Source organism: Galeopterus variegatus, unplaced genomic scaffold (genome assembly GCF_000696425.1).
Source record: "Galeopterus variegatus unplaced genomic scaffold, G_variegatus-3.0.2 Scaffold2094, whole genome shotgun sequence".
NCBI lineage: Eukaryota > Metazoa > Chordata > Mammalia > Dermoptera > Cynocephalidae > Galeopterus > Galeopterus variegatus.
In genome coordinates, this window is record NW_007728205.1 from 87446 (window position 1) to 112245 (window position 24800).

Consider the following 24800-nt stretch of genomic DNA (forward strand, 5'->3'; position numbering starts at 1 on the left):
GCGATGACCTCATCCCTGGTGTGGGATGACGTCAAATTCAAGATGGATGGAATCACAGCGGCAGCGGCGGCTGTGGCGCGCGCGAGCCGAGTGTGAGCGGAAAGGGGCCCGGCGTCTGCCTCGGGCTGAAGGCCGGTGAGTAACTGTCACGCCTCTCCCTTAAGGAAAACGGCGGAGCCCCGTGGGAGGCTACAGCCTGCCCGCGAAACGCGGCTTTTCCTGACGTAACTCTGAGGTGATTTCTCTCCTCTTTTTTCTCTCCACCAGCGGGTTGAGGGCGCCGGGCGCTTCTGCGCGTGCGCGGGACCTTAGCGCTCACCGAGCACGCCTTGGAGTCCCACGTAGCCGATTGTGCCTTCACACTGCGCATGCTCCTTGCCCGCACTTGGCCTCGCCCTCGCCATTGCGCATGCCCCGTTCCCTCACTGGGCGAGCTCTTCGGGCTGACCGGGCTGCCCTGGGGTAGGGGGCGCGCCCTTCGCGCGGAACGGCAGAAACTCCTGCGGTGGAGGGCGCGCGCTCCCCGCCGGCAGTGTGGGGGCCTGCCCGGGCCTCGAGCTGGGCGTCCGGAAGCGGGCGAGCGGGCAGCGGTGGGGACCGCACCTGCCGCGGCCCATGACGACCCCGACCGGAGCATGACTGCCGGAGGTCGGGCGGGCTTTCCTCCCGCGGAAGGCGGGCCTCGCGGCGCGGCCACCATCCCCCGAGCCCGGAGATGGCCGGCTCTGCGACGCCCGCCGTGCGCCGAGCACTCTCCCTCGCCGCCGGGAGCTTCCTTTTCGGCCGTGGCCCGGCCGCCCGCCCTCTCAGGCGAGCCCCTGCTGGCCCCGAGTTTGCGGCTGGAGGCTTGGGGAAGCGGAGGGGGTCCAGACCTTGCCCGGAGACTGTGCGGCCGCCCCCGTGATCTTTTCATAGCTTTGCTTATCAGCCAGACTCCGTTTAACTGGAGCACGTTCCGCGGTCTACCTACAAAAGAGCATGCTGTCTAATCGCAGGGAAGCCCTGCCGTGCACTTGCAGCCACGGGGAATGAGAGGTCCCGGAGAACACCGCTTAAGCGCACATTTGGAAGTGGTGTATTTTTAGACGAGTACTCCAGGGGGATTGCCCGACAGTGGGAGATGGGGAGAAAAATTAATCAGACCTCGTAACCTCATACTGCCTGGGATTTCTTTTTTTGGAGCGAGAGCTAACAGCTCTATCCACCTCCAGTATCTGAGGGCGTCTGTGTGTTATAGCATAGTCCAGTGATTGTTCGTGCTGATGACCCTGAGTCATCAAAGAAGGAGCTTGCATTATGTTCTTTGTCCCTTGTTTAAGACAAGAAAGTGGGTTAATCTATCTTAGAAAGATTTATCATTGAAAATTATTTCTAAAAACTCTGTGGTGCTTGAAGGAGTAAATCCCGCCTCCATTTCTAATGACTAGTAGTCATTAAGTTTAAATTTAAATACCCCTAAATATTGATGTTAAAAATAAAGTAGAAATTTAAGGCATTGGTTTATTTGCAAGTAACTTTGTTTAATTCGATCTTCCTTTTAACACTATGTATTGAACTTATAGTGTGCTTCATTCTGTGGAAATAAAAGTTGAAGATAATAACCCCTGTCCCTGAGTAACTTACAGTATTATGTAACAGGGAATATACTGGTAAGGAAAAATTTTAAATGACAAAAGAGGGGTTAAATTATTAAGGAAGTCTCTGGAAGAGGTGAGAATTGAAGGGGCAATTTTAATTGTCCCCAAATCCAATGGAGAGAGCAGATCCTAGAGCTATTTAGAAGTTAGATTTGACAGATTGCAGTGATTGAAGGAAAGAGAAGTTTCTGGTTTAGGAGACCTAGTGGCTGGCTGCACAGCAAACTAAGTAGTGAGTATGTGAACACAAGCAGATGTGGGGGTAAGGACGAGAGTATGTGGATCCTCAGTACCATGCTGGACATGGGGGATATACTGTAATGGAACTGTTCAGTAGGCACCTCTCCACCTGAGAGGCTTCAGTCTCAAGAAGTCTAAGCAAAGATACAGATTTAATCCAGTAGGGATATTAAAGCCACATGGCCTCATAGAAAAAGCAAAGAAAACTGCCACGTGCTGGCTCTGTAATGGACGCTGGAGAAATAAAAGTGAGCAAGTCCGGGTCTTGATCCTCAAGATGGATGATTTCTCTCTTTGCCCAGAAGATACTCGCCAGGCCTTGTGCTGGGCATTAGGATACACAGATGAAAACAAAGGCTCTTCCTTGTAGGGAGTCTCATGAGGGAAATAGGTGTAAAAAGCAGATCGACTGAAATTGTGATATTATTGCAGAGAGGTGAAGTACTGTAGTTTAGATGACTGAGCTGCTGGCGAGGGGCAATTTACAAAACATTTGCAGAGACAGTATCATTTTAGCTGATCTTTCTATAGCAGTTAGCCAAGTAAAGGAAAGAAAAGATATTTTAGGTGGCCGAAACTGGATGTGCAAGTTTGTAGGGGAGATGATAAGAAGTGTCCAGTAAGGGTGGAGAGATGAATTGCGACCAGAGTGTGAAGAGTCTTGTATGCCAGTCTATAGGGTAGATTTTCTCCAGGAAGTAATAGAGTAATCAATACGGTATTCTAAAGCAGGGCAGTGATGTGACCAGCTTTACTTTAGGAAGAGAGTCAAAAGGTATAATTTTCACTCCTGCATTTAATTGGAGCAGAGAGTACAGGAAAGTCAACAAATGTTTATTGTGCAAAAGGTGATGTGACCAGCTTTACTTTAGGAAGAGAGTCAAAAGGTATAATTTCCACTCCTGCATTTAATTGGAGCAGAGAGTACAGGAAAGTCAACAAATGTTTATTGTGCAAAATACTATGTTGGGTGTTATGAAGACTGCTAAAAGATCAGTCCTTAAATAGCTTACAGTCTTGTTGGAGAGACACAAATGCCTAGCAAAATAAGGCAGTGAATAAACACTACATAAATGGTGCCGACTCAACATAATACAGGAGTTGAAAGGTGTTTGCTCATTATAAACTGAAGTAGTCAAGGAAGGTATATTAGTTTGCTTGGGCTGCTATGACAGTACCACAGACTGGGCAGCTTAAACAACGAAAATTTGTTTTCTCACAGTTCTAGAGGCTAAGTCCAAGGTCAGGGTGCAGGCAGGGTTGGTTCCTCTTGAGGTCTCTCTCCTTGGATTGTAGATGGCATCTTTTCCTTGTGCCTTCACGTGGTCATCTCTCTGTGTATGTCTGTGTCCTAATATCCTCTTATAAGAACACCAATCAGATTGGATTAGGGCCTGCCTTAAAGATTTCATTTTAATTTAATTACCTCATTAAAAATCTCATTTCCAAATACAATTACACTAGGAGGTGTTGGGGGTTAGGACTCCAACATACGAATTTGGTTGGGGGACGGGTTGGGGGGGAATTCAGCCTATAAGAGAAGGCTTCATGGAGGAGCTGGCACTTGAGCTGAGCTTTGTATTTTGTTTCTAAACGGTATCAAGGCTGGCTCTTTCATTCAAGCCTTAGGTTTCACCTAAAATGTTACATCAAAGCATGTCCTGACCTAGGTACTGCATCCAGTTGTACTGTGTTTATTCTCATCATAGCACTTAGCACAATCCAAAGTTACCTTTTTTGTTTGTTTCTTTATTTATCATCTGATTTACCTTACTAGAAAGTGGGGGCCTTGTCTGTTTTGAGCACTCCTCTATTTCGGATACATCAAACCATGCCTTTACATAATTGGAGTTCAATAAGTAAGTTGAATTAAAATAGTAATATTTAATGTATGTGTTGGATGAATAATCAAAGCTTTGTTTTAGGAAGCTCAGTCCAGGAGCAGTATTTTAAAGGATCAGTTTGGAAGACATGACAGGAAGAGTGAATACCACATGGAAATGTATTAAGGTTCTATAGTAACAAGAACAGAAACTGGCTGGCTTGAATAGAAAAAGGAATTTATTGTAAAGATTCGGGGTTGCTCTTGGGGGTTAAGGAAAAGCTAAAAAAAATTTGGTCAGGAAGGACAGAACCAGGCTAACTCCAGCAATCTGTCTTAGGCACTAGTGGGTTGCATTTTCAGGTCCCCCGCTAAGTGAGATCAGCTTCATTCCTTTACTGCCCTTGTCATTCCGCTCAGGACCCATATTGCAGGGAGAAAGTTTCTCACTGGCTTGCTTGGGTCATGTGCCTACTACTGTATTTGTGGGACAAGAGTGGTTCTTCCAGAGCAAAGCCAAGGGGCTGTTCCAGGAGGAAGAGGAATGGCTGCCAGGTGGCCAAAACAAAAAGAAGTGGCTGCTCTGCCGCCTGAGGTGCAGGTGAAGCACCTGAACCTTTCATGGTAGAGTCGTATGGCTGGGTAAGGCAGAGAACACACCCTGAAACCAAAAGCAACCGTCTCAACATGTGGTGAGATGGAGTAGAAGCTAGTGACATGACTCCTCTTGCAGGAGCAGAAAAGCTAGCTTAGTTTTGAAACCTGAGCAGGTTTAGATAATTTCTGGGTCTCTACATTGTCACCAAGTGAGTGATGATAAGACTGAAACTCAGAGCTGACTTCCTGTCACCATCCAATAGTAAAATCAAGTGGAGAGAGTTAGGGCTAAATCCAGGGATGAGGGTTTGGGTATGAGCTATGTATGTGTTTATATTCCAGAGTCAAATGCTGATGCTTTGGATTTTTTTACTGGGTGTTTGCCTGTGTTGCATGCATTCCCTCTTTTTTCCACTGTCATGGTTAGGACTATATAAGCAGTTTCAAACATTCCAAAAGATCAGTGTTCTGGAGTTCAGTTTAGGTTAATGTTTTAGATGCAAAGAGACATTTTCCTATAGAAGGGTTTTGAGGACTAGTTCTGGAGCCAAGTTCATTTATAATGTACCTTAGCTATGATACCAGCCTGAGTTTTAGTCTTTAAGACTTGCAAGTAGATGAGATGCTTTTCGTCCCTATTCATCTCCCTTTCTCGGCCCCCCAGTTACCTCCTAGGGTCCTTTTATCGGAGTGCCTCGCTGTGCTTTACTTTCTTCTACTTCTATCCCCAGTACATTCTTTATTCCAAAATTGCCTGTCTTCACTTTGTCCTCTCAAATATCTTAAATCCCTGCAAATACCTAACATTAGTATAAAGAGGAAAGTATTTTCATTGAATTAATTTATATTAACACATGAGTCCCCCCACCCCTTAGTATTTAGTGCTTGAGGAATTTGAGGTGATGGTATGAAATAATTTTCTGGAATCTAGTTGTAAAGGGCTTTGTAGCTATCGTAGGGATTTTGAACTTGAGGTCAGGGCAAGCCTTTCGGAGATTTTAAGCCACAGTAAAATCAGATGAGCATTTCTGAAAAGTATCTATTAGCAGAAATGTGAAGAACAGAACATTTAGTGTTATCACAATTGTCAAGTAAGTGATGAATCCCAAGTCTTCCATGATTTATCCACTATTCACTCATCCTCCCCTGGCCAAATTTATTGCTTCCTGAAATAAGTGTTCGCACTCTTTACATCCTTCATCATGTGGTTTGTCTGTCCTACCACAGGAAGGTGAGTTGCTGGAGAAGAAGCAGCTAAACAGCTTGCCAATCCCCTTTACCAGCACTTCCTGCCATGCTTGGGGCGCAGCAAGCAGGCCCACACACACATTTATCAGAGGAAGAGGGGAAGGGAGGAAGATGTGCATTTGCCATATGGGAAGTGCTAACCATGCCTAGGGGCTCTCAAACATATTGCATCTTTTGTCCCTCATAAAAGCCCCATGTGGCGGGTAGTGTTAGCCCCATTTAACAGGTGAGGAAACCAGTACTCAGAATGGTCGAGTGATCTTTACAAGATTTCATACCTAATAGATGGCAAAGCCCAGAGTTGAGACAAGTAGACTGATTTAAAAGACTTTTCTGTGGAACTATAATGTCTTCCATGAATTGTTAACTATAGAGACTCTTTTATTTTGAAGTTTCAGGAAACAACATGAAATAGAAACAATTCAGGCAGAGTTGGGAAGGCTTAGTGTGAGGATCCAAGTGGTGAGCAAGCCAGCCTTGTTTGGAGTCTGGTTTTCCTGGGGGGTTCCATTCAGCTCCTCCTGCTGCTCATAAGCGGGCTGTGCCTTCAATATTTCACCCACTTTTCTTTTGAAAGCACCAAGGCTTTTCCACCCTCACTAAAGTGGCAGAACATCTGCATTGGTGGTCAGGTAGAGATGAGGAGTGCAGAGTGAGCAGAACGTGGACAGTGGCGGCACTACATGTTCACATGTTGGGGGCACTGTCTCCTCCAAGTCGGGGATACTGATTACTCATAATTTAAAAAAATGCATGCAAGTTTGGAGCTTGGTGTGGCAGCAGATCTATTTTATCTGGATCAGAAAAATACATTGAGGAGAAACTACAGCAAGCAACAAAGCTGGCCTTCTCTGAGGGCTGAATAGCAGAGAAATCAAAAGGTTTGAGAATCCAGTCTGCACATCCACCAGCCACAAAGAGTTTTGCTGGATTATCTTATGACAATTAGCAGTTGTGATTTCCCCCACTTTTTGCCTGTATTCTTAATGTAGCATTTTATATTTTTAGTTAGGTTGTTAAACTCAATACATCTACTGTCATTAAGAACACAAAAACCAAAATGCTGATTGTCAGTTTGCAGCCAGACCAGGAAGGGGTTCATTGTTTTCAAGATTTAATAATTGAACTAAGATGTAAAAACAGCAGCCATATATTAAGGTGAGGAGTCTGTACCATCCAGCTCTTCTGTCTCTAGACTTTTAGAATTTCTGGGTATGGGGGAGAGTGGAAGATGTCACACTCTTCTTATAGTTGTGGCCCCCAAGGCCCTCATGCGTCCCTCCCTCTCCAGCCTTGTGGCCTTCTCCCCTGCATGTACCCATGGCTCTATCCAGATGAAACCACCTGCAGTTCCCTTGGATACTCATGCTCTGTCTGGTCTCTGATGTTGCACATACTGCTCTTGTCCTTGAAATGCCCTTCACCGTTCCTGCCTGTCTTGTCCCCACAATCCCTGATTCCTTCTGTGGACTGCCTTTCCCGGCCTCTGTCTCACCTGGATCTGGTGCCTGTCATCTGCGCTGCTTCTCTGACTCTGCAAGCATCCTGTGTGCTGCTTAGCATACTGGCCTGTGCTGATGATTGACTCATCCTACTTCTGCGCAGGGCTTTATGCTCCTGTATAAGGCAGGGCCATGCTTGGTGGATTGCTGACCTCAGTGTATAGGTGAGTTCCAGCACATATGAGACAGATGCCCAGCCACAAGGAGCATAGAATGTGATGATTAAGACTCACAGCTCCACTACCAATGTCTGGGTGACCTTAGGCAAATTACTTGACCTCTCAATGGCACAGTTTCCTAATTTGTAAAATGGGGATGATAACAGTGTCTAAGAGAAGATTATGTGAGAATTAAAAGAGGAAAGTAGAAGCTGAATGGTGTAGGAGTTAAGAGCTTGGCCTCTGGAGCCACACCAGCTGTGTGAATCCTGCTCTGCTACATATTATCTGTGTGACTTCTGTGCCTCAGTTTCTTCATCTGTAAAATGGGGATAATGATAGTACCAATCTCCTAGGGTTGCTGTAAATACTTGGCTAATACATAAAAAATGTTGACTTCTTAAGTGCAGAGTAAGCACTTAAATATTACTTATTATTAAGAACCCAAATAGCATTTGAGTGGATGAAATAGAAATGGAGTTACTCAACAGTGGTATATCAGAATTTGGACATCTGTAACCACTTTTTAGGCAGGCAATCTCATTGATGACTAGATGGAGGTTATAGTCAAATGAATGGTTTTAAACCCCAAATAATTGTCAGGGACAGTGACTATTTTTCTTACAACTTTATTCCCTATTTCTTTCTTTATTTATTTTATTAGCATATTCATTGTTACAAATCATACTTATTCTTTATGCCCCTTATTGAATCTCTCCCCTTCCCCCTCCCCGCTCCCCTCTCGCTCCCCCTTCTAGTAACCATAGATTTGTTCTCTCCATCTGCTAGATTAACTGTTCCTCTGTTGGTTTGTTGCCTAGAGCCCAGTATTGAGACAGGTGTGGTCAAGTCCTCACTGATTATCGTAAATCAGATGCTTCTTCCATGACTCTGGAGTGTGCTTTGTGGAGAGAGAGGGCCTGTTCTTTTTTTTTTTTTTTGGTCTCCACTGATGCCTCTCCTTCTGTCAGTGCAGTTGAGAGTCTGGCATGCCACCTACACCGTGGCTGTGACTGGTGCTATAGAGATAGCTACTTTTGTGGCAGCCATAGCAATTACAGTGGCTATAGTGGGCTAATACATGAAGTTGTGTTTTTGGTGTGCTCTTCACCTGGTTGCGGCTGGGTTCATGCTTCAGGACCCTGGCAGGGCCAGGGCAGTGGCAGCAGCTTGCCTAGCTGCAGCTGGGTTAGGCTTCCCCCAGCTCCATGCCACAGGGCCCGGTGGGGCTCTCTTACAACTTTATTCTGAGAAACTTTATTATTGTTCTCTAATTCCCAGATGTTATCATTCAAAGAAGATAGAAGCCTGAGGTCCAAGAGATTGGAAGTTACTTAGAGCAGAAGCAGGGATTATGATAATTTAAAGAAAGCAAGCATAAAGAAAGAAACCTTTCTAAACAATGAAAAGTAAGAAAAATGTTGCTTTTTTGGCAATAGGGTACAAATAATATGTGAAATAGCATTACTTCATGTCCAGGGTTATAGAATATCTCATTTGGTTTAGTCTTCACACAGGTCTTAGCCTATATCTGTGGTTTCAGATTGTCTTGGTGTCTTAGTTTGGGTTCTCCCAAGAGCAGACCCCGAGACAAGGATTTAGATGCAGATGTTTATTGAAAGCAGGGAGGGATGCCCATAAAGGGAACATTGATAAACAGTGGCTGCTCACTTTGAGAATATCAAAACTGAATTTGTAGGAAAAATATAAAATCTGAATTCCTGATTTTTCTAACAAACCCTATCTCAACTAAGGACATCCTTGCAGTTGTTCTGGAAGAATCCTTAGAGACATCCATAACTCCTCACCTTCTCTTATCCCCTACAGTCAACTGTTAGAAATCCTGATGACTCAGTCTTTACTTCCCCTGTTTCCACCCTGGTACAAGCCACACTGTCCTCTCTAACCTGTATCATTGCTATGGACTCCTGGCCAGCTCCAGAAGTCACCCTTGCCCTAACCTTTGTGGTCTATTCCCACAACATAGCCAAAGCACTTCTTTTAAAACTTAATCCAGGTCCTTGTCATTCTGCTCACAATCTTCCAATGGCTGCCATTTCATACATAGGAAAAAAGTTCTTCCAGTGGTCCACCCAGCCCTACACAGTCTGTCTCCTCATTGCTTCTCAGATGTCATGTTCCACAGCACCCCCAGCTCTCTCTGCTCCAGCCCTTCTTTGACCTTGGCTCCGTAATGTTCTTCCCTCTATTATCCACATGGTTCATCCCTCACCTCCTTCAAGTCTTCTCAAATGGTATTTTCTTGAGTGAACAAATGATGTGAGAAGTTACTGGTACAGTTTGTACTGTGTTGTAGGTGCTAAATAAGTGATAGCTATTATTATCTCATTTAATTCTCACAGCATTGTATGATGGCTGCTATTATTATCCCCATTTTACGGGGGGGAGACTGAGGCTAAGAGAGGTTGGTTACCTAGAAAACTGTCTTGACTGTGACTCACAGGAAGGAATGCATTTTACATCTCAGCCCAGAACATGCTTGCATGTGTGGCTGTGTATGAATGTAACTGAAACAAACATTTCACAGACTCTCAGTTAGCCTTACTACATTTGATGTGTTCTGACCTTCTCTACTCTGTCCTACTTGGGTTGTTTGTTTTGTTTTTTGCTGTTGGCCAGTTTGTTGTTACAACACTGCACAGTAACTTGGCTTTTTTTTTTTTTTCAATTGCTAGTTTCGAACTGCTAAGTTGAGTTTAAGAACCCCTTTTGACAAATACTTGTCTAAGCCTTTGATTCCACATCTGTTGCTTTTCCCTGTGGCAACATTTGAACTAGCTTTCTCAAAATTATTAGTGCTGAGAACTGCTCAATACATGGCTGAGTCAGTACTTGTGGCATTATAAGCTTCTTTCTTTTTCTGCTGACCTCTGTAAAAGATGATAAGGGTTTCTTTACACAAATAGACGTGTGATTATAAAGAAAGTATAGTGCAATTAAGAGAGAAATTAAAATAGCTAACAGATGGAAAAGGAAGGGAAAGTATCTCTATCAAGCAATCACAAATAGAGGAATTAAAAGTTACCACTGAATATGAGGGATGGTAGGAAGGCATGAACAGAAATGTGGTGCAGTCTGACCAAGGCATTTATTTGTGGACAGGCCGAAGGCATCATCCCTAGAAACAAAGTCATGCCTCTGAGTCAGTTAAATCTAGTCAACCTTAACAAGGAGTCAGAATAATATTAAAGAAGTTGTGTAGTGCATTTGGCCACTCCCAAGTTGATAGCCAGCAGACTGTTCTTCCTGGCTCTTCTGTAGAGCCCAGAGGCCAGGATGACCAGCAGAGGCTGACCCCTTGAAGCCAGAAGAAAACCTGCAAATGTGGTGGAGCCAAGTGTGATTCATCCACAGCTTGCCCTCCAGAGAGTGACAAAACTGTCACAAATACTAGTATTCTTAGTTATTTTGGGGCCATTTTAATATTAAAAAGAATTGTCACAACAATATTTTGAAGAAAAGACGGCATTATATCAAACCAAAGAGATGAAGTATTTGTAGTAACAGAAGCCTAAGTGAAGGGACAAATACAGAGAGTCGGGCATTGCCTCTGTATGAAATGGCTTTATCTGTGTTGAGAGCATGGTGAAGTTAATCTGGACCCTTTTTCTGATGCTGAATTTAATGCCTGTTAATCCTGTAATTTCTGAAAGTCAGTTACACAATATTTGTTGAGTGCTTACTACATATTAGAGGCTACCTCATCTAGTCTTTGTAACAGCCCTGCAAGAGGGTTCGGTTGTTATTCCCAACTCACCCGAGGGACTTGCCACGCAGAGAGGATACTGGAAACGCCCATGGACAGTCAGTGTGCAGGGGAGGCCAGCATCTCAGCCAGGGGTCTGTGCCAGCGCCTGCACACAGCCACCAGGCCCCCTTGTCTCGTTTTTAGATTCGAAGAGAATTTCAGTAAAATCTCAGTTCAAACCCCTTAGTTAAGTTTAGAGCCAGGCTGAAGTTTTCCTTTGTGCTATTGTTGAAAATGTGATTTGATAAGAAAACAGTATTCAAGAGATTGCAAGGTAATTAGTGTAAAGAAAACAAACTCTTAATTCTTTAATGCTTCTAACCTTTCTTAAACACTTTGATTCAATAGAAATTAGGAAATGATTTTTCTCTGTCCAAATTCTTACCTATTTTAAAAGGTCTGACAAGACTTCTACTTTACAATCTGTTGTTAATAATTCACATTAAAGTATATACAGTAATAAAACTGATTTCTTTTCAGAATTACAAACTTTAGGGGGGTTGATAATTCATACTTATTCTCTGATTTAATAAGGAATAGAACCAAGCATCAAATGGATAAGGACCCTAAATAAACCTTTATTTTCAAATATTGCTTCCATATATGCCTGCCAAATTCTAGCAGTCTTTTTGATGGTATAAAAATGCCTATAGTATAGTCTTTTGATCCTAAAATTCTTTAATTTTAATGACTGGAGACCTACTTCAACCATGTGATTTATTATTTTATATCTTCACTGTTATTTAAATAAGATTGTTCATCCAAAAAGCTTTTGTCACCTATAGTCTGCCAAATATCGGCACCTTGAAAAGACAGCCGATGTTGCCTGCTCTTTAGAAGCTTTTCATAAGGTGGAGAACTTTTCACCACATTGTTCGTTACAATTTTACATTTTTTCTTCCAGATAAACCCAAGCAATGGAGGGATTGCTGCATTACATCAACCCTGCACATGCCATTTCTCTCCTGAGTGCCCTCAATGAGGAGCGCCTCAAAGGACAGCTATGTGATGTGCTTCTGATTGTTGGAGACCAGAAGTTTCGAGCTCATAAAAATGTCTTGGCAGCCAGCAGTGAATATTTTCAGAGTTTATTCACAAATAAGGAAAATGAGTCACAAACTGTATTTCAGCTTGACTTTTGTGAACCAGATGCTTTTGATAATGTTTTAAACTACATTTATTCTTCATCTTTATTTGTTGAGAAAAGCAGCCTTGCTGCTGTGCAAGAACTTGGCTATAGCCTTGGGATTTCCTTTCTGACTAATATCGTTTCTAAAACACCTCAAGCCCCCTTTCCAACATGTCCTAATAGGAAAAAAGTGTTTGTAGAAGATGATGAAAACAGTTCTCAAAAGAGAAGTGTCATTGTTTGTCAAAGTAGAAATGAAGCACAAGGAAGAACTGTTAGTCAAAATCAACCCGATCTAAGCCATACTTCCCAGCCCTCACCTAGCATTGCAGTCAAGACCAGTACCAATAAGCCTCATCTTCCAAAACCAGTTGAACCACTTCACAATTTATCATTAACGGAAAAGAGTTGGCCAAAAGAGAGTTCTGTGGGATATGCAAAGTCTCTTGAGCATTCTGGATCTTTGGATGATCCTAATAGAAGCAGTTTGGTGAAAAGAAATGCAGTATTACCTTCAAAGCCTCTGCAAGACAGAGAATCTATGGACGATAAACCAGGTGTAAGTGGTCAGCTTCCAAAAGGAAAAGCCATAGAGCTGGCTTTGAAAAGACCACGGCCACCTGTTTTGTCTCTTTGTAGCTCATCAGAGACTCCCTATCTATTAAAAGAAACTAACAAAGGAAGTAGTCAAGGCGAAGACAGAAATTTGTTGTACTATTCAAAGTTAGGCTTAGTGATCCCATCCAGTGGATCTGGTTCTGGAAACCAAAGCATCGACAGAAGTGGCCCACTTGTTAAGAGTCTCCTCAGACGGTCACTGTCGATGGATAGCCAGGTTCCTGTCTATTCACCCTCTATAGATTTGAAATCTTCCCAGGGATCATCTTCGGTGTCAGATGATGCACCAGGGAATGTGCTTTGTGCTTTATCTCAAAAGTCATCTTTAAAAGATTGTAGTGAAAAAGCAGTCCTAGATGACAGGCCTCAAGTGCCACAACCACATCGCCTCAGGTCCTTTAGTGCTTCTCAGCCTATGGGTAGGGAGGGAACCTCCCCTGTGACTGAGGTGCGCATCAAGACTGAGCCCAGCAGCCCGCTGTCAGACCCCTCAGACATCATCCGAGTCACCGTGGGAGATGCAGCAGCAACAGCAACAGCCTCATCGTCATCCTCCATCACCAGGGACTTGTCTCTGAAAACAGAAGATGACCAAAAAGACATGAGCAGACTCCCAGCAAAAAGGAGGTTCCAAGCGGACAGAAGATTGCCATTTAAGAAGTTGAAGGTGAATGAGCACGGGTCTCCTGGAGCAGGAGATAATTTTGAAGAAGGCTCAAATCCTACTCTCCTTGAAGCAGATTTTCCAGATTCTGATTTGAATAAAGATGAATTTGGTGAGTTGGAGGGGATGAGACCAAATAAAAAATTTAAATGCAAACATTGCCTTAAGATCTTTAGATCAACAGCGGGTCTTCACCGCCACGTTAACATGTACCATAACCCAGAAAAGCCCTACGCTTGTGACATCTGTCACAAGAGGTTTCATACCAACTTCAAAGTGTGGACACATTGTCAGACCCAACATGGCATAGTGAAGAACCCGTCACCAGCCTCTAGTTCACATGCTGTTTTGGATGAAAAATTCCAAAGAAAGCTGATTGACATAGTGAGAGAGAGAGAAATTAAGAAGGCCCTGATCATTAAGTTAAGGCGCGGCAAGCCTGGTTTCCAGGGACAGAGTAGTTCCCAGGCACAGCAAGTCATCAAGAGGAACTTGAGGTCTCGCGCCAAAGGAGCATACATTTGTACTTACTGTGGAAAAGCATATCGCTTTCTCTCTCAATTTAAGCAGCACATAAAAATGCACCCAGGAGAAAAACCCCTTGGAGTAAATAAAGTGGCTAAGCCAAAAGAGCATGCTCCTCTTGCAAGTGCAGTAGAAAGCAAGGAGGTTTACCAGTGCCGCCTCTGTAATGCTAAGCTCTCTTCTCTCCTAGAGCAAGGAAGCCACGAGCGGCTGTGCCGGAATGCAACCGTCTGCCCTTACTGCAGCCTCAGGTTTTTCTCACCCGAGCTAAAGCACGAGCACGAGAGCAAGTGTGAGTACAAGAAGCTGACCTGCCTCGAGTGCATGCGCACCTTCAAGTCCTCATTCAGCATCTGGCGGCACCAGGTGGAAGTGCACAATCAGAACAACATGGCCCCAACCGAGAACTTCTCTTTGCCCATTCTGGACCACAATGGCGAAGTCACTGGTGCCTCACGGCCCCAACCCCAGCCCGAGCCTAATAAAGCAAACCACGTTGTGACAGCAAAAGATGACCATGTGTTCAATGACTCTTCAGAGCAAGTTAACTTTGACTCAGAAGACTCCTCTTGTCTCCCTGAAGACCTGAGTTTGTCTAAGCAACTGAAAATCCAAGTCAAAGAGGAACCTGTGGAGGAGGCTGAGGAAGAGGCACCTGAGGCCAGTGCAGCCCCCAAAGAAGCAGGTCCTAGTAGAGATGCTAGCCTGTGGCCCTGTGAGAAGTGCGGGAAGGTATTCACGGTGCACAAGCAGCTGGAGCGGCACCAGGAGCTGCTGTGCTCAGTGAAACCATTTATCTGTCATGTGTGCAACAAAGCTTTTCGCACTAATTTTCGGCTCTGGAGTCACTTCCAGTCCCACATGTCTCAGGCTACAGAGGAATCAGCACATAAAGAATCTGAAGCGTGCCCCGTTCCCACAAATTCTCCCTCGCCACCGCCTCTGCCACCACCACCACCACTGCCCAAGATTCAGCCCCTGGAGCCTGACGGCTCCGTGGGCTTATCTGAAAACCCAGCTCCAGCCACAGATAAACTGTTTGTACCCCAGGAATCAGACACCCTTTTTTACCATGCCCCACCCCTTTCAGCAATCACATTTAAAAGGCAGTTTATGTGTAAACTTTGCCACAGGACTTTCAAGACTGCATTTAGTCTTTGGAGTCATGAACAAACACACAATTGAAAGACTGACACTTTTTACCTATTATGAAAGGGAAGGCAGTTTCCAGATTTCAACCTGAATTGTGAAATGTGTCATAAGAAACAAAATATTCTTTAAAAAAATAATAAAGGTTGGAAATTGTTGTGCTTGAATTTAAGTTTGAGATAAACTGATATTAATTAGTACTGTCCTTCCTCAACTTTAGAAATAAACTTTTCAAAATATTGTGGTTCCGGACCTTACCGTAACAAGATTGTTTGATTTCATTAATGCTGAAATTGGATTAATCTTGGTTGTTTGCATGGTTCCTCATTCCAAGGTGTCAGTATAATCATTTAATTGAGGTTTTGCTTTTTACTGATTTGTATTTAGTGGAATAATATCAAAAGTATTTCTTCTTTTCATTATTTCAGACACCTAAGTTCTAAATAAATCTTAGCCATGTTCTTAAGTCCAGAAATGTATCAGGAAGAAGTGGAATAGTTTGCAGTATTGATTTAGTTCTTAGAGTACTTTAGCAATAAAAAAAAAATGATAAACCTCAACTTTAATAAGTTATCCTGACACTTGATAAAAATAAATATTTGGTATTTTGTGGTCATGTAGAACTTTTTTTCATGGAAATTGTGAGAAATTAAATCAGCAATAGAAACACTTAGATTTTTATAAAATAAAAACTTGCTCTCGGTCACTTAATATAATGAATGATGGTCAACTCTAAGGAAGATGGAAATAGAAACATCATGATTTATGGAAGTCCTGTGAAGTCAGTCGCATTATAATAGCTTCAGTAGTGCTAGGCCTTGTCATAAAAACTGTGCTGTGTTATACGTACACTGCATTACTGTCTAAATTCAGACCAGCATTTGAAAGACTTTCTGGTTTTCTCTGATTTATGCTGTCACAAACTGAAAATCTGAGTGTAGTGGGGACAAAAAAAGCTAGCCTGTGGCACTGATTTTGAACTTAACATTAGTATAACAAATAAGGTGGGGACATATATTTAGATAAGATCCTAAACACTCAGAGTCAGTACAGCTGCTCTAAAATTCTAACTTTTACCATTTACTTCCAGAGACTTCAGAGCAGAGGAAGAAACACCATGCTGCAGTTTCAGAATGTTTTTCAAGAACAACATATACAATATACACATTTTCCTGCCCCTGTCTTTTGTGACGATTTCTGTTAGAATTTGTTGCAGTCTATGGTGGTTAAAATGTCAATAGCAAAACCATTCTGCTCTAAGTCACTGCTTAATATTTCATAAATATGTATTAAAGCACTGTTAAGGGTCCAAAATTAGTTTTTGCCACTTACTTTGGTTCATAGGGTTGGGCTTTTTTTTTCCTCTTACTATTTTGTATAAGTTGTAATTAAAAGCCTTTCGGTAGGTGTTATCCAAACTTCAGTGGTGTGTTTCGAAAGGGAAAATTTTTATTTCTCTTGTATGAGCAGTTAGGTATACATTATAAAAAATATTGAAACTGCAAAATCCTTTTAAGGTAGTGATACGGATTAAGGCTTCGAGTTTATAAATTTTTTTACAAACTATTCTTTCGATATAAAGTCAACTACTGTGATTAAGAAAATAATTTTAAATTTGCTCCAGCAGAAAAGAACTGTACCCATCAATCTCATTACGAACATTCCATACCAATTCAATGGTAGGAAGGATATTCTTAATTTTTATTGAAATGCAAGCATTTTTATAAAACACTAATTTGTACATTATAGAAATATATGAAATTTTGCCTTTTATGCTTTCACTTGAAAAATCTTTCAAAAATTCCAAAATATTTTAGTAGTTACTTCCTATTTTGTTCTTAAATTTGATGGGGAAAGGAAAACTAAGTTGCAGTTACTGATTCCTGCCATCTTTATATTTTCTTGAAGAAATCTATGCATATTAAAGATAAAACTAAAGCATATGACTTTATATGCAACGTCAGGATGGATTATCGTACACTGAATTCATTCCCTGTATAATGTGGTATTTCTTATTCTGAATGTCTTGGGTAGTTTTCACTTCTTCAAAAGAAGAGTTTCCCTGAATAATCACCACCTATATGGCTGTTAGAGTATCTGTGATAATTCCATGGTACATAGTATCTTGGCATTGTAAATTCAGTATCCCAAGACTTGAAATTTTATGCTACATTTTTGAAGATTTTTTTTTAAATATTGTTAATCAGTAAAAAATATTTTTGATCTAAATATAGGCTCTGCATATCTGTTAGAGTTTAAAAATTATCAGTGTTTTGTCTTCACATTTTTGTCAAGGCAAGGAATGTAAGATTTCAAATAAAATTTTGAACCAAAAACATTTATAATGCAGTTGCGGTTTTTCTATTACTTTTTATACCGTACCTTAAAAGCATTAGGCTGAAAGAATTTATTTTGGTGGTCAAAAAAATATGCTTCCACTCGTACATATTCTAAATGTTAAGAAATAAAAATGAAAGACATTAATTGCTTTTATTCAGTAAACTTTTTTTAAAGAATGTTTATCTCAACCGGTAGGCAAACATTTGATGTAAAGCAAGTTGGTCTTTCATAGTTATAACTCTTTAGCTAGTAAAGATATTCTTGTAAAATTTTTTTTCTGATTGTAATTAATTTTTCAAAGTGGAGAAAACTCATTATTCCTTGTAAGTATTCAGGATGCCTGCTTTTTTTAATGCAGTTGTGGAAAGAAGGTAAAATGTTTTAATATATTCTTTGTTAATCTGAGAACTTATTGAATCATTTCCTTTATGTTGGGGAAGGAGGGAGTAACAAAATGTGAGTTTTTATCACTCAAGGTAAGCAATGGAAGTAACATTGTGTATTTTTAATAGTAATTTTTCAAGATTAATAGAATACCCACCTTAAAACTAGTTAGAGTAAGTATGTATTTATAATTTTACCAAATCATACAACTGACAATTCAGCAGTGATGTTATTTGCATTTGTGGGGAGATATACGATATTCTCTGTTTTCTGGTTTGGAAGGATTGTTTACAGCCTTCTCTTTGTAAAAATATGCTCCGACACTTAATCAGTGGTCGTCTGAGTCCACATGGAGCCCCCATGTGGACTAATGGGAGTAGCAGCTGTGAGATGACAAAATGTCCCTTTCACAGAACGAGGAGGTAGGAGAGGGAGAGACATGAGAATGAGCAGATATAAAGTTGGCCTTTGTTCGCTCAAATTTGGGTTGGTGTGTGTGTGTATACAACTGTAATCTGGAACTTGAGGAAGTAAATTATTTGAATTTTCTTAGTACAAAAGTAATTAGGTATCATTTCTAACAGATTTGTTTGTAAATTTCATCTAATTAACCATTATTGAAATATTAAAAGTCAGTTTGTCAATTTCTGAGGTCTCAATGTTTTTTGCAATAATTGTGAAACGCATCATTGGTTTAAATAATGCTAATACGTTCTTTAATAAGTTTTCTTTGACACTGGCTACTAAACTTTTCTAAGTTTTAAAAATAGGTTTTTCTCTCTTATGGCTTTAGCACTTTAAGAAGTTTGGTGTTTATGTAATTTTTAATATGTTCTTTCAGTGATCTGAGTATGCTCCAGCTTATGGCATTTCCACATGACTGGAGAGAACACTAAATCAGTGTTTAGATTCTGGAGGAGGAAAAAAATGAATGAATGTCAGGTGTTTTAAAAATTCCTCTTAAAGACAGTCTTTTGGAAACCAAAGTATTTTACTGTAAATCTTTTAAGTAGTTGAATTCAGTACTCTTTAGTCATTTGATAGTGCTGACCAGATTCTCCACAAAGTTTTGCTTGGTTAATACTAATTTTCAGAAGGTAATAATTTCTTTTGACATTAATTCAAGACTCAAGTTTTTTCATTGAATATATGTGTATTGTTAAAAACGAGTGGTTTTATAATTGTGTATATTTTGTTATATGCTTTAGCAGAGTAAATCATTGTTCAACTTTATTTAGGAATAAGCTTTTTTGGACTGAAAATTCATAGTAAAATAGGATTTCTATCTAATGTTAATCCATTGCTTATTTGTGTACAGTTCTGTTGTCTGTTTACTTTGCTTAAATCTTGACTAAGAATGATTGGAGTCAATAAATTTGTACTGTATTTTGCGTTGAATCATGGTCTTGTTGGTATGTTTTGCATTTGAGAATATTTGGTAATAATTACTAATACTTAAATTGATGAAAGTAAAGATGAAGCCTTTTTATGTGGGTAATAGGAATAGCCACTTATAAGTTGGAGATATTTAATTTTCCCCAGTTCTAGGTTGCTTGTAGAATTGTTTGTATTAAAGCTTCAGTTATTTGGACACTACAAATATATAATTAGGATTAGATAAGCAGCAATCTTTGCTCATCCACCTTTTTCTCTCCTATTCAAATTAGTAGTTTTTAAGGTGATCGTGTGTTGGAGGGGGTGGATAAATACATAAAAAGAAAGTTTTTAAACACCCTGCGTTGATATTTCAGCATGGCAATTGATAAACTAGTTTTATTTCATAGTTTAAAGGCTTCAATATTGTAGCATCTTTGTTCATTCTAATGAGGGGGTGTTCTGTAACATCGAGATATATTCCTCTTTTTTATTACATTAGCTTTCCCTGTAAAGTGAAGAGCTGAGCAGTAGATATTTCACATTAACATTACTACCAAGCTCATTGGAAGAGAAGGAACTAGAGAGAAAGAAAGGAGAGGATCAATGACAATTCTGGCTACCCTGGGCTTCCACTCGCCTCTTTGAGTGGCTTTGTTTTCCTTTGCAGTATCCCCCATTAGTCTTTCTTGGAAGCCTCTGCCTAAAGTTTCTTGAACACACTGCACCAGGAACAACTATAATTTTTTAAAAATCTTCCTTTTGCTTTAACCCTCCTATTCAATTTGCCAGCAAATATTGTTTTGTTTTAAAAACTTTACCTTTTTTCTTAGTAAAAACACGCTTGTTGAGTTTGGGATCGTTGCACTCCTGTTGTAGCCTAGGTCTTTGGCACACGCTGAAGACAGTCCCCAACATTTAGTATTTTCCCCAGCCAGAGACTAAATCCTGGCTCTTATGAACATAAGCTGTTGTGAACTATGAAAGCTGAGTGGCAGGTATTCTTTGTACAAGGTGTATATCTGGAGTAGTTTTCCCATGTTGTCATGGAAGCACTTTACAAATCGAGCATGGTGGAACCCTGCTGTAGCTTGAATAGGGGTATCACGTGATTGGCCATCGGCCTCCTTCCTCTGCAGTAGGATCCTTTGGTCAGTTTGTCAGTCTCACAGTAATGCAAACCTGCATTTGCCGAGCTGAATGTCATAGATCCCACTTACAGTGGTTGGCATTATTCCCTTTGGGAAATACTTCCTGGTCCCTTTCCACCTGCTCCTCACATCAGCCCAAAGTAGTTGCACCTCCTAAGTGTTCCCATAAAACCCTAACATAGCTCTATCATTCGACTTGCTACCTTTTATTTTATCCATTTATGGTCTATCCTATGAGACTAGGAGAGACTCGAGGGCAAGGGCTTTTATTATCCATCTTTGTGTTTCCAGGACCTGGCAAAGGAAAGGAACCTATAAAGTATTTCATAAATAAACGAATGCAACAACGAAATCTTGTCAGAAGTGAAGGACAACCAGACCACTTATTTTTAGCTAATATTAGCAGAAAACTGAATCTGAATATCTCTGTGTATATTCCCCAGATTTTGATTCAGCTACTCAGTAAGAGACCATAGTGTATTTAAATTTTTATTTGGTTTTTAGCTCAGGGATGAATGGAAATGTTCAGATAGCTGGTGTTAGGCTGACAAGTCTCTGGAACTTCATAAATGTCAGGCACTCGTGTGCTGCTGTAATTGTTTTGGATGTGTAACATGCCTTAGCTCAGGGATGAATGGAAATGTTCAGATAGCTGGTGTTAGGCTGACAAGTCTGTGGAACTTCATAAATGTCAGGCACTCGTGTGCTGCTGTAATTGTTTTGGATGTGTAACATGCCATGTATGTCCCTGGCAACACTGAAGTGCCCATAGGTTGCGTGGCATGGAGAGTTGCCTGATGCACTCACCAGGTGACCTAAGGGTAGTGACAGTAGCTACCATCGAGTGCTTGTTACGCATGAAGTCCTGCACACCGTGCAGGGTAGTGTTTGTGAAATATCAGTAGGCTTGTTTTTCTCCCACATGGTTCTTTACTTTTTACTTCCTTCCCCATTCCCAGGTAGCCCAGCACTCTCTCGTCTCCTTCAATCTGGAATATTCCTCAGTCTTTCTTTGACTTTTTTGGCCTTGGTAATTTGGAAGATTGTGAACTAGTCATTTTGTAGAGTCTCCCTTAATTGGAGCTTGTCCAGTGTTTCCTCATGACTAGACCCAAGGTATGCATTTTGGGGCCAGAATACCACCGAAGCTATGTTCTTTTCATTTTAACCCATGGGTGGCATGGGATGCCTGTTTGTCCGCTGAATGGTGGTGTTCCTTTTAATTATTTGACTAAGATAACTTCTGCCAGCTTTCTCCACTATGCTTTTCCCCCTTTGCAGTCAATACATATATTGTGGGGAGATATTCTGAGGCTATGTAAAATCCCATTCTTCGTTTCAATTTTACTCATTAATTTTAGCATCTGTTGATGTTTCTTGCCTGAATTTTTATAGTTGTTGCTAAATAGGGATTCGTCTCATACTACCATTTCTTCTTCATTTGTGGCTTTCTGCTGCAAGAAAAAAATGTTCTGTAATTCCCATTAATTTATTCATTTACTTGTGCATGTACTGCAGGCTCATGGATTCCTATTGTATTCATTGGGTTATAATCAGTTGCCATTTATTTTGAAGCTCAAATTACTCTAAATTAAGCAATGGGTGTTTCAAACTAGCTTCTCTGACCTTTGCCATGTCTCCTTTATTTTTTGAGTGTTTTCTTACTTTCTGGCACAACAAGATGTTCCAAGATTGTCTTGTTCTCTCCCTGCCAGAGCCCTGAAACCAGCTGTATCTCTAAGGAGTCTGATTCCTTTTAGTGGAGAGTGGTGCTTGGAAACGACCAAGATCTAGTCGTTAAATGTGCTCATTGACTGTAGGCTGTGGATGCTCCCAGGCCCTTCAGTGGTCAGACTTAAAGGGAAAAAAATACACACACATATGATTACATCTGGACTTATTTCTGAATCTTCCATCTGTACATGTGGGGATCCATGAGTTCACACTGATAGCTTCAGTTCCAATCCAGCACCACAGGGTTCACTCCATATCTCCATCTTCCATGTTTCTACCTGCCCTCTCTGATGGGAAGAACCCGGGTTCCCATTACCTTGGTTTCCCTGTATTAATCAATGTCCTAGCCTCCTTGGGCCTGCCTTCCACACGCAGGCTGACTGCCCACCTCAGGGATCTACCTAATGGATTTCTCTGACAAAGGGAGGGAGGACTATAATTGTTTGTCTCTTTCTGCTTTATTCTGGCTTCATGTATTTTAGCACTGTGATATTAGGTGCACAAATATAGAGAACCAATTAAGTTACCCCTCTATAATTTTTAAAATGACTTTCTTTCTCTACTGTGAAACCTACTTCATTCATATTAACAGAAATACTCCTGCTATTTTTAAAATTAATTTTAGCATGGCATTTTTTTTCATCCTTTTCCTTTTAACCTATTTGTTTCACTATATTTAGTGTGTTTCTCATAGTCAGCGTGTATTTAGGTATTGATTTTTTATCCAATCTGATATTCTCTCCCTTTTAATCAGATATTTAAATCATTTATGTTTAATATGATTATGTAGTTGTATTTAAATCTACCATCTTATTATTTATGTTCCATCTATCCCACCTGTTCTTCCCTGTTTTATCTTTTTCTTTCTTCCTCTGAATTCACTGAATTTTTTTATGATTCTACTTATCTCCTTTGTTGGCTTACTAGCTATAACTTTGTTTTATTATTTTAGTGTTGCTTTAGAGTTTACAGTGTACATTCTCGCCTTGCCATATTATTATTACTTGTCGAGTAATATTATATCATTTTGCATATGATTTAAGAATTTGTAACATATGCTTCCTTTATCCCTCCCAGCCTTTGTGCTATGGTTGTCAGACATTTCACTTTGTGTATGTTAAAAGCCCCAAAATACATTATTATTATTATTGCTTTAAATAGTAAATTATCTTTTAAAAATATTTAATTAATAATTAATAAAGTCTTTATATTTACCCTTATATGTTTGCATTTCTGATGCTCTTTATTTTACCTGCAGATCCAAGCTTCCATTTAGTGTCATTTCCCTTCTGCCTAAAGGACATTAACAGTAACATTTTTTGTAGTGTAGGTCTACTGGTGCTGAATTCTTTCAGCTTGTGTATGTCTAAAAAGATATTTATTTTGCCAACTTTGAAAGATGTTTTTGCTAAACATAGGATTCTATGTTGATGAATATTTTTTCTCTTTCAGTACTTTGAAGATATTTCTTCACTGTTTTTAGCTTGGATTGTTTCCAGTGAGAAATCTGTTGTCCTTATCTTTGTGCATAATGTCTTTTTTTAACTCTGGCTGCTTTTAAAATTTTCTCTTATTATGATGAACTGTGGTATAGTTGTTATGTAATGTTTTTATCAGATTTGGAAAATTTTCAGCCATTTTTCTTCAAATTTTTTTCTCTCCTGCCTTCTCTTTCCTCTCCTTCAAACACTCCAGTTATACATATGTTAAACCAATTGAAAATGTCCCAGAGATCACTGTTGCTCTGTTAAATCTTTCTCTCTTTTTTCTCCCTGTTAGCTAGTTTCTATTGCTATGTCTTCAAGTTCACTGACCTTTTTTTCTGCAATGTCTAATCTGTCATTAACCCCATCTGGTATATTTTTCATCTCAGACATGGAGTTTTCATCTCTATAAAAGTTTGATTTGGATCTTAATTATATTTTCTATATCTCTACTTAACATGTTCAGTCTTTTCTCTACTTCTTTAACATACAGAATATAGCTGTAATAACTTTTTAAATGTTCTCGTCTACTGATTCTATCATCTGTTCCATTTCTGGGCTGATTTCAGTTGATTTCTCTTTCTCCTCATTTTGTTGCGTCTTGACCTGTCTGCTAATTTTTTGTTGGATGGCAGACATGGTGAACTTTACCTTGTTGGGTGATGGTTATTTTTCCATTCCTGTAAATATTCTGTAGCTTTGTTTGGGGACATAATTAACTTGCTTGGAAACAATTCTATCCTTTTAGGTTTTGCTTTTAAACTGTGTTAAGTGGGATCAGAGCAGCATTTAATTAAGGGTTAATTTTGCTTCACTACTGAGGGAAACACAGCCCCTCTACCCAACTCCCCATGAATTATTTTGAGCAATGTAAAAACTCCAGGGATTGTTTCCTCTAACCCTTTCAGGCAGTTTCTTTTTTAGCCTCAGGAAGTCTCCTCACATGCTGAAGAATCAATCTCAGTCTCTCTCTGCAACTCTGTGCTCTCCAGCACACCACACTCAGAATGCCAGCCATCTTGTCTCCCCTGGACTCTCAGCCTCATCTCCTCAGCTCAGGGAGACTGCTGGTTCACCTTCTCTCCTTTTTATCTCCTGGTGATCACTGTTCTTCATTGCCTGAATGTTCAATGTTTTTTTTTTTTTTCCTTTTTGTCTTTTTTCGTGACCGGCAACGGATCGCAACCCTCAGTGTCGCACCCGTACCGGACCGGGACCGGCAATGGGATCGCAACCCTCGGTGTTGCAACCGCACCTCGCTCAGCCAGTGAGCGG

At 40.6% G+C, this 24800-nt stretch overlaps 1 protein-coding gene across 2 annotated transcripts; it reads left to right on the forward strand.

Annotated features, from left to right (window-relative positions):
• Positions 1-19180, forward strand: ZBTB21 (zinc finger and BTB domain containing 21). 2 transcript variants are annotated; one of them, XM_008580433.1, is made up of 3 exons: positions 31-135; positions 11878-13496; positions 14100-15310. In XM_008580433.1, exons 2-3 carry the CDS (start codon positions 11891-11893, stop codon positions 15092-15094), a joined length of 2601 nt encoding a protein of 866 aa, XP_008578655.1. In that variant the 5' UTR covers positions 31-135; positions 11878-11890; the 3' UTR covers positions 15095-15310. The 2 variants fall into 2 exon arrangements, with proteins under 2 accessions (XP_008578654.1, XP_008578655.1); XM_008580432.1 differs by having other exon boundaries at positions 1-135; positions 11878-19180.
• Positions 19181-24800: the final 5620 nt, after the last annotated feature.

Coding starts and splice junctions, on each gene's coding strand:
- ZBTB21 (XM_008580432.1), top strand. CDS start 11,891: ATGGAGGGATTGCTGCATTACATCAACCCTGCACATGCCATTTCTCTC.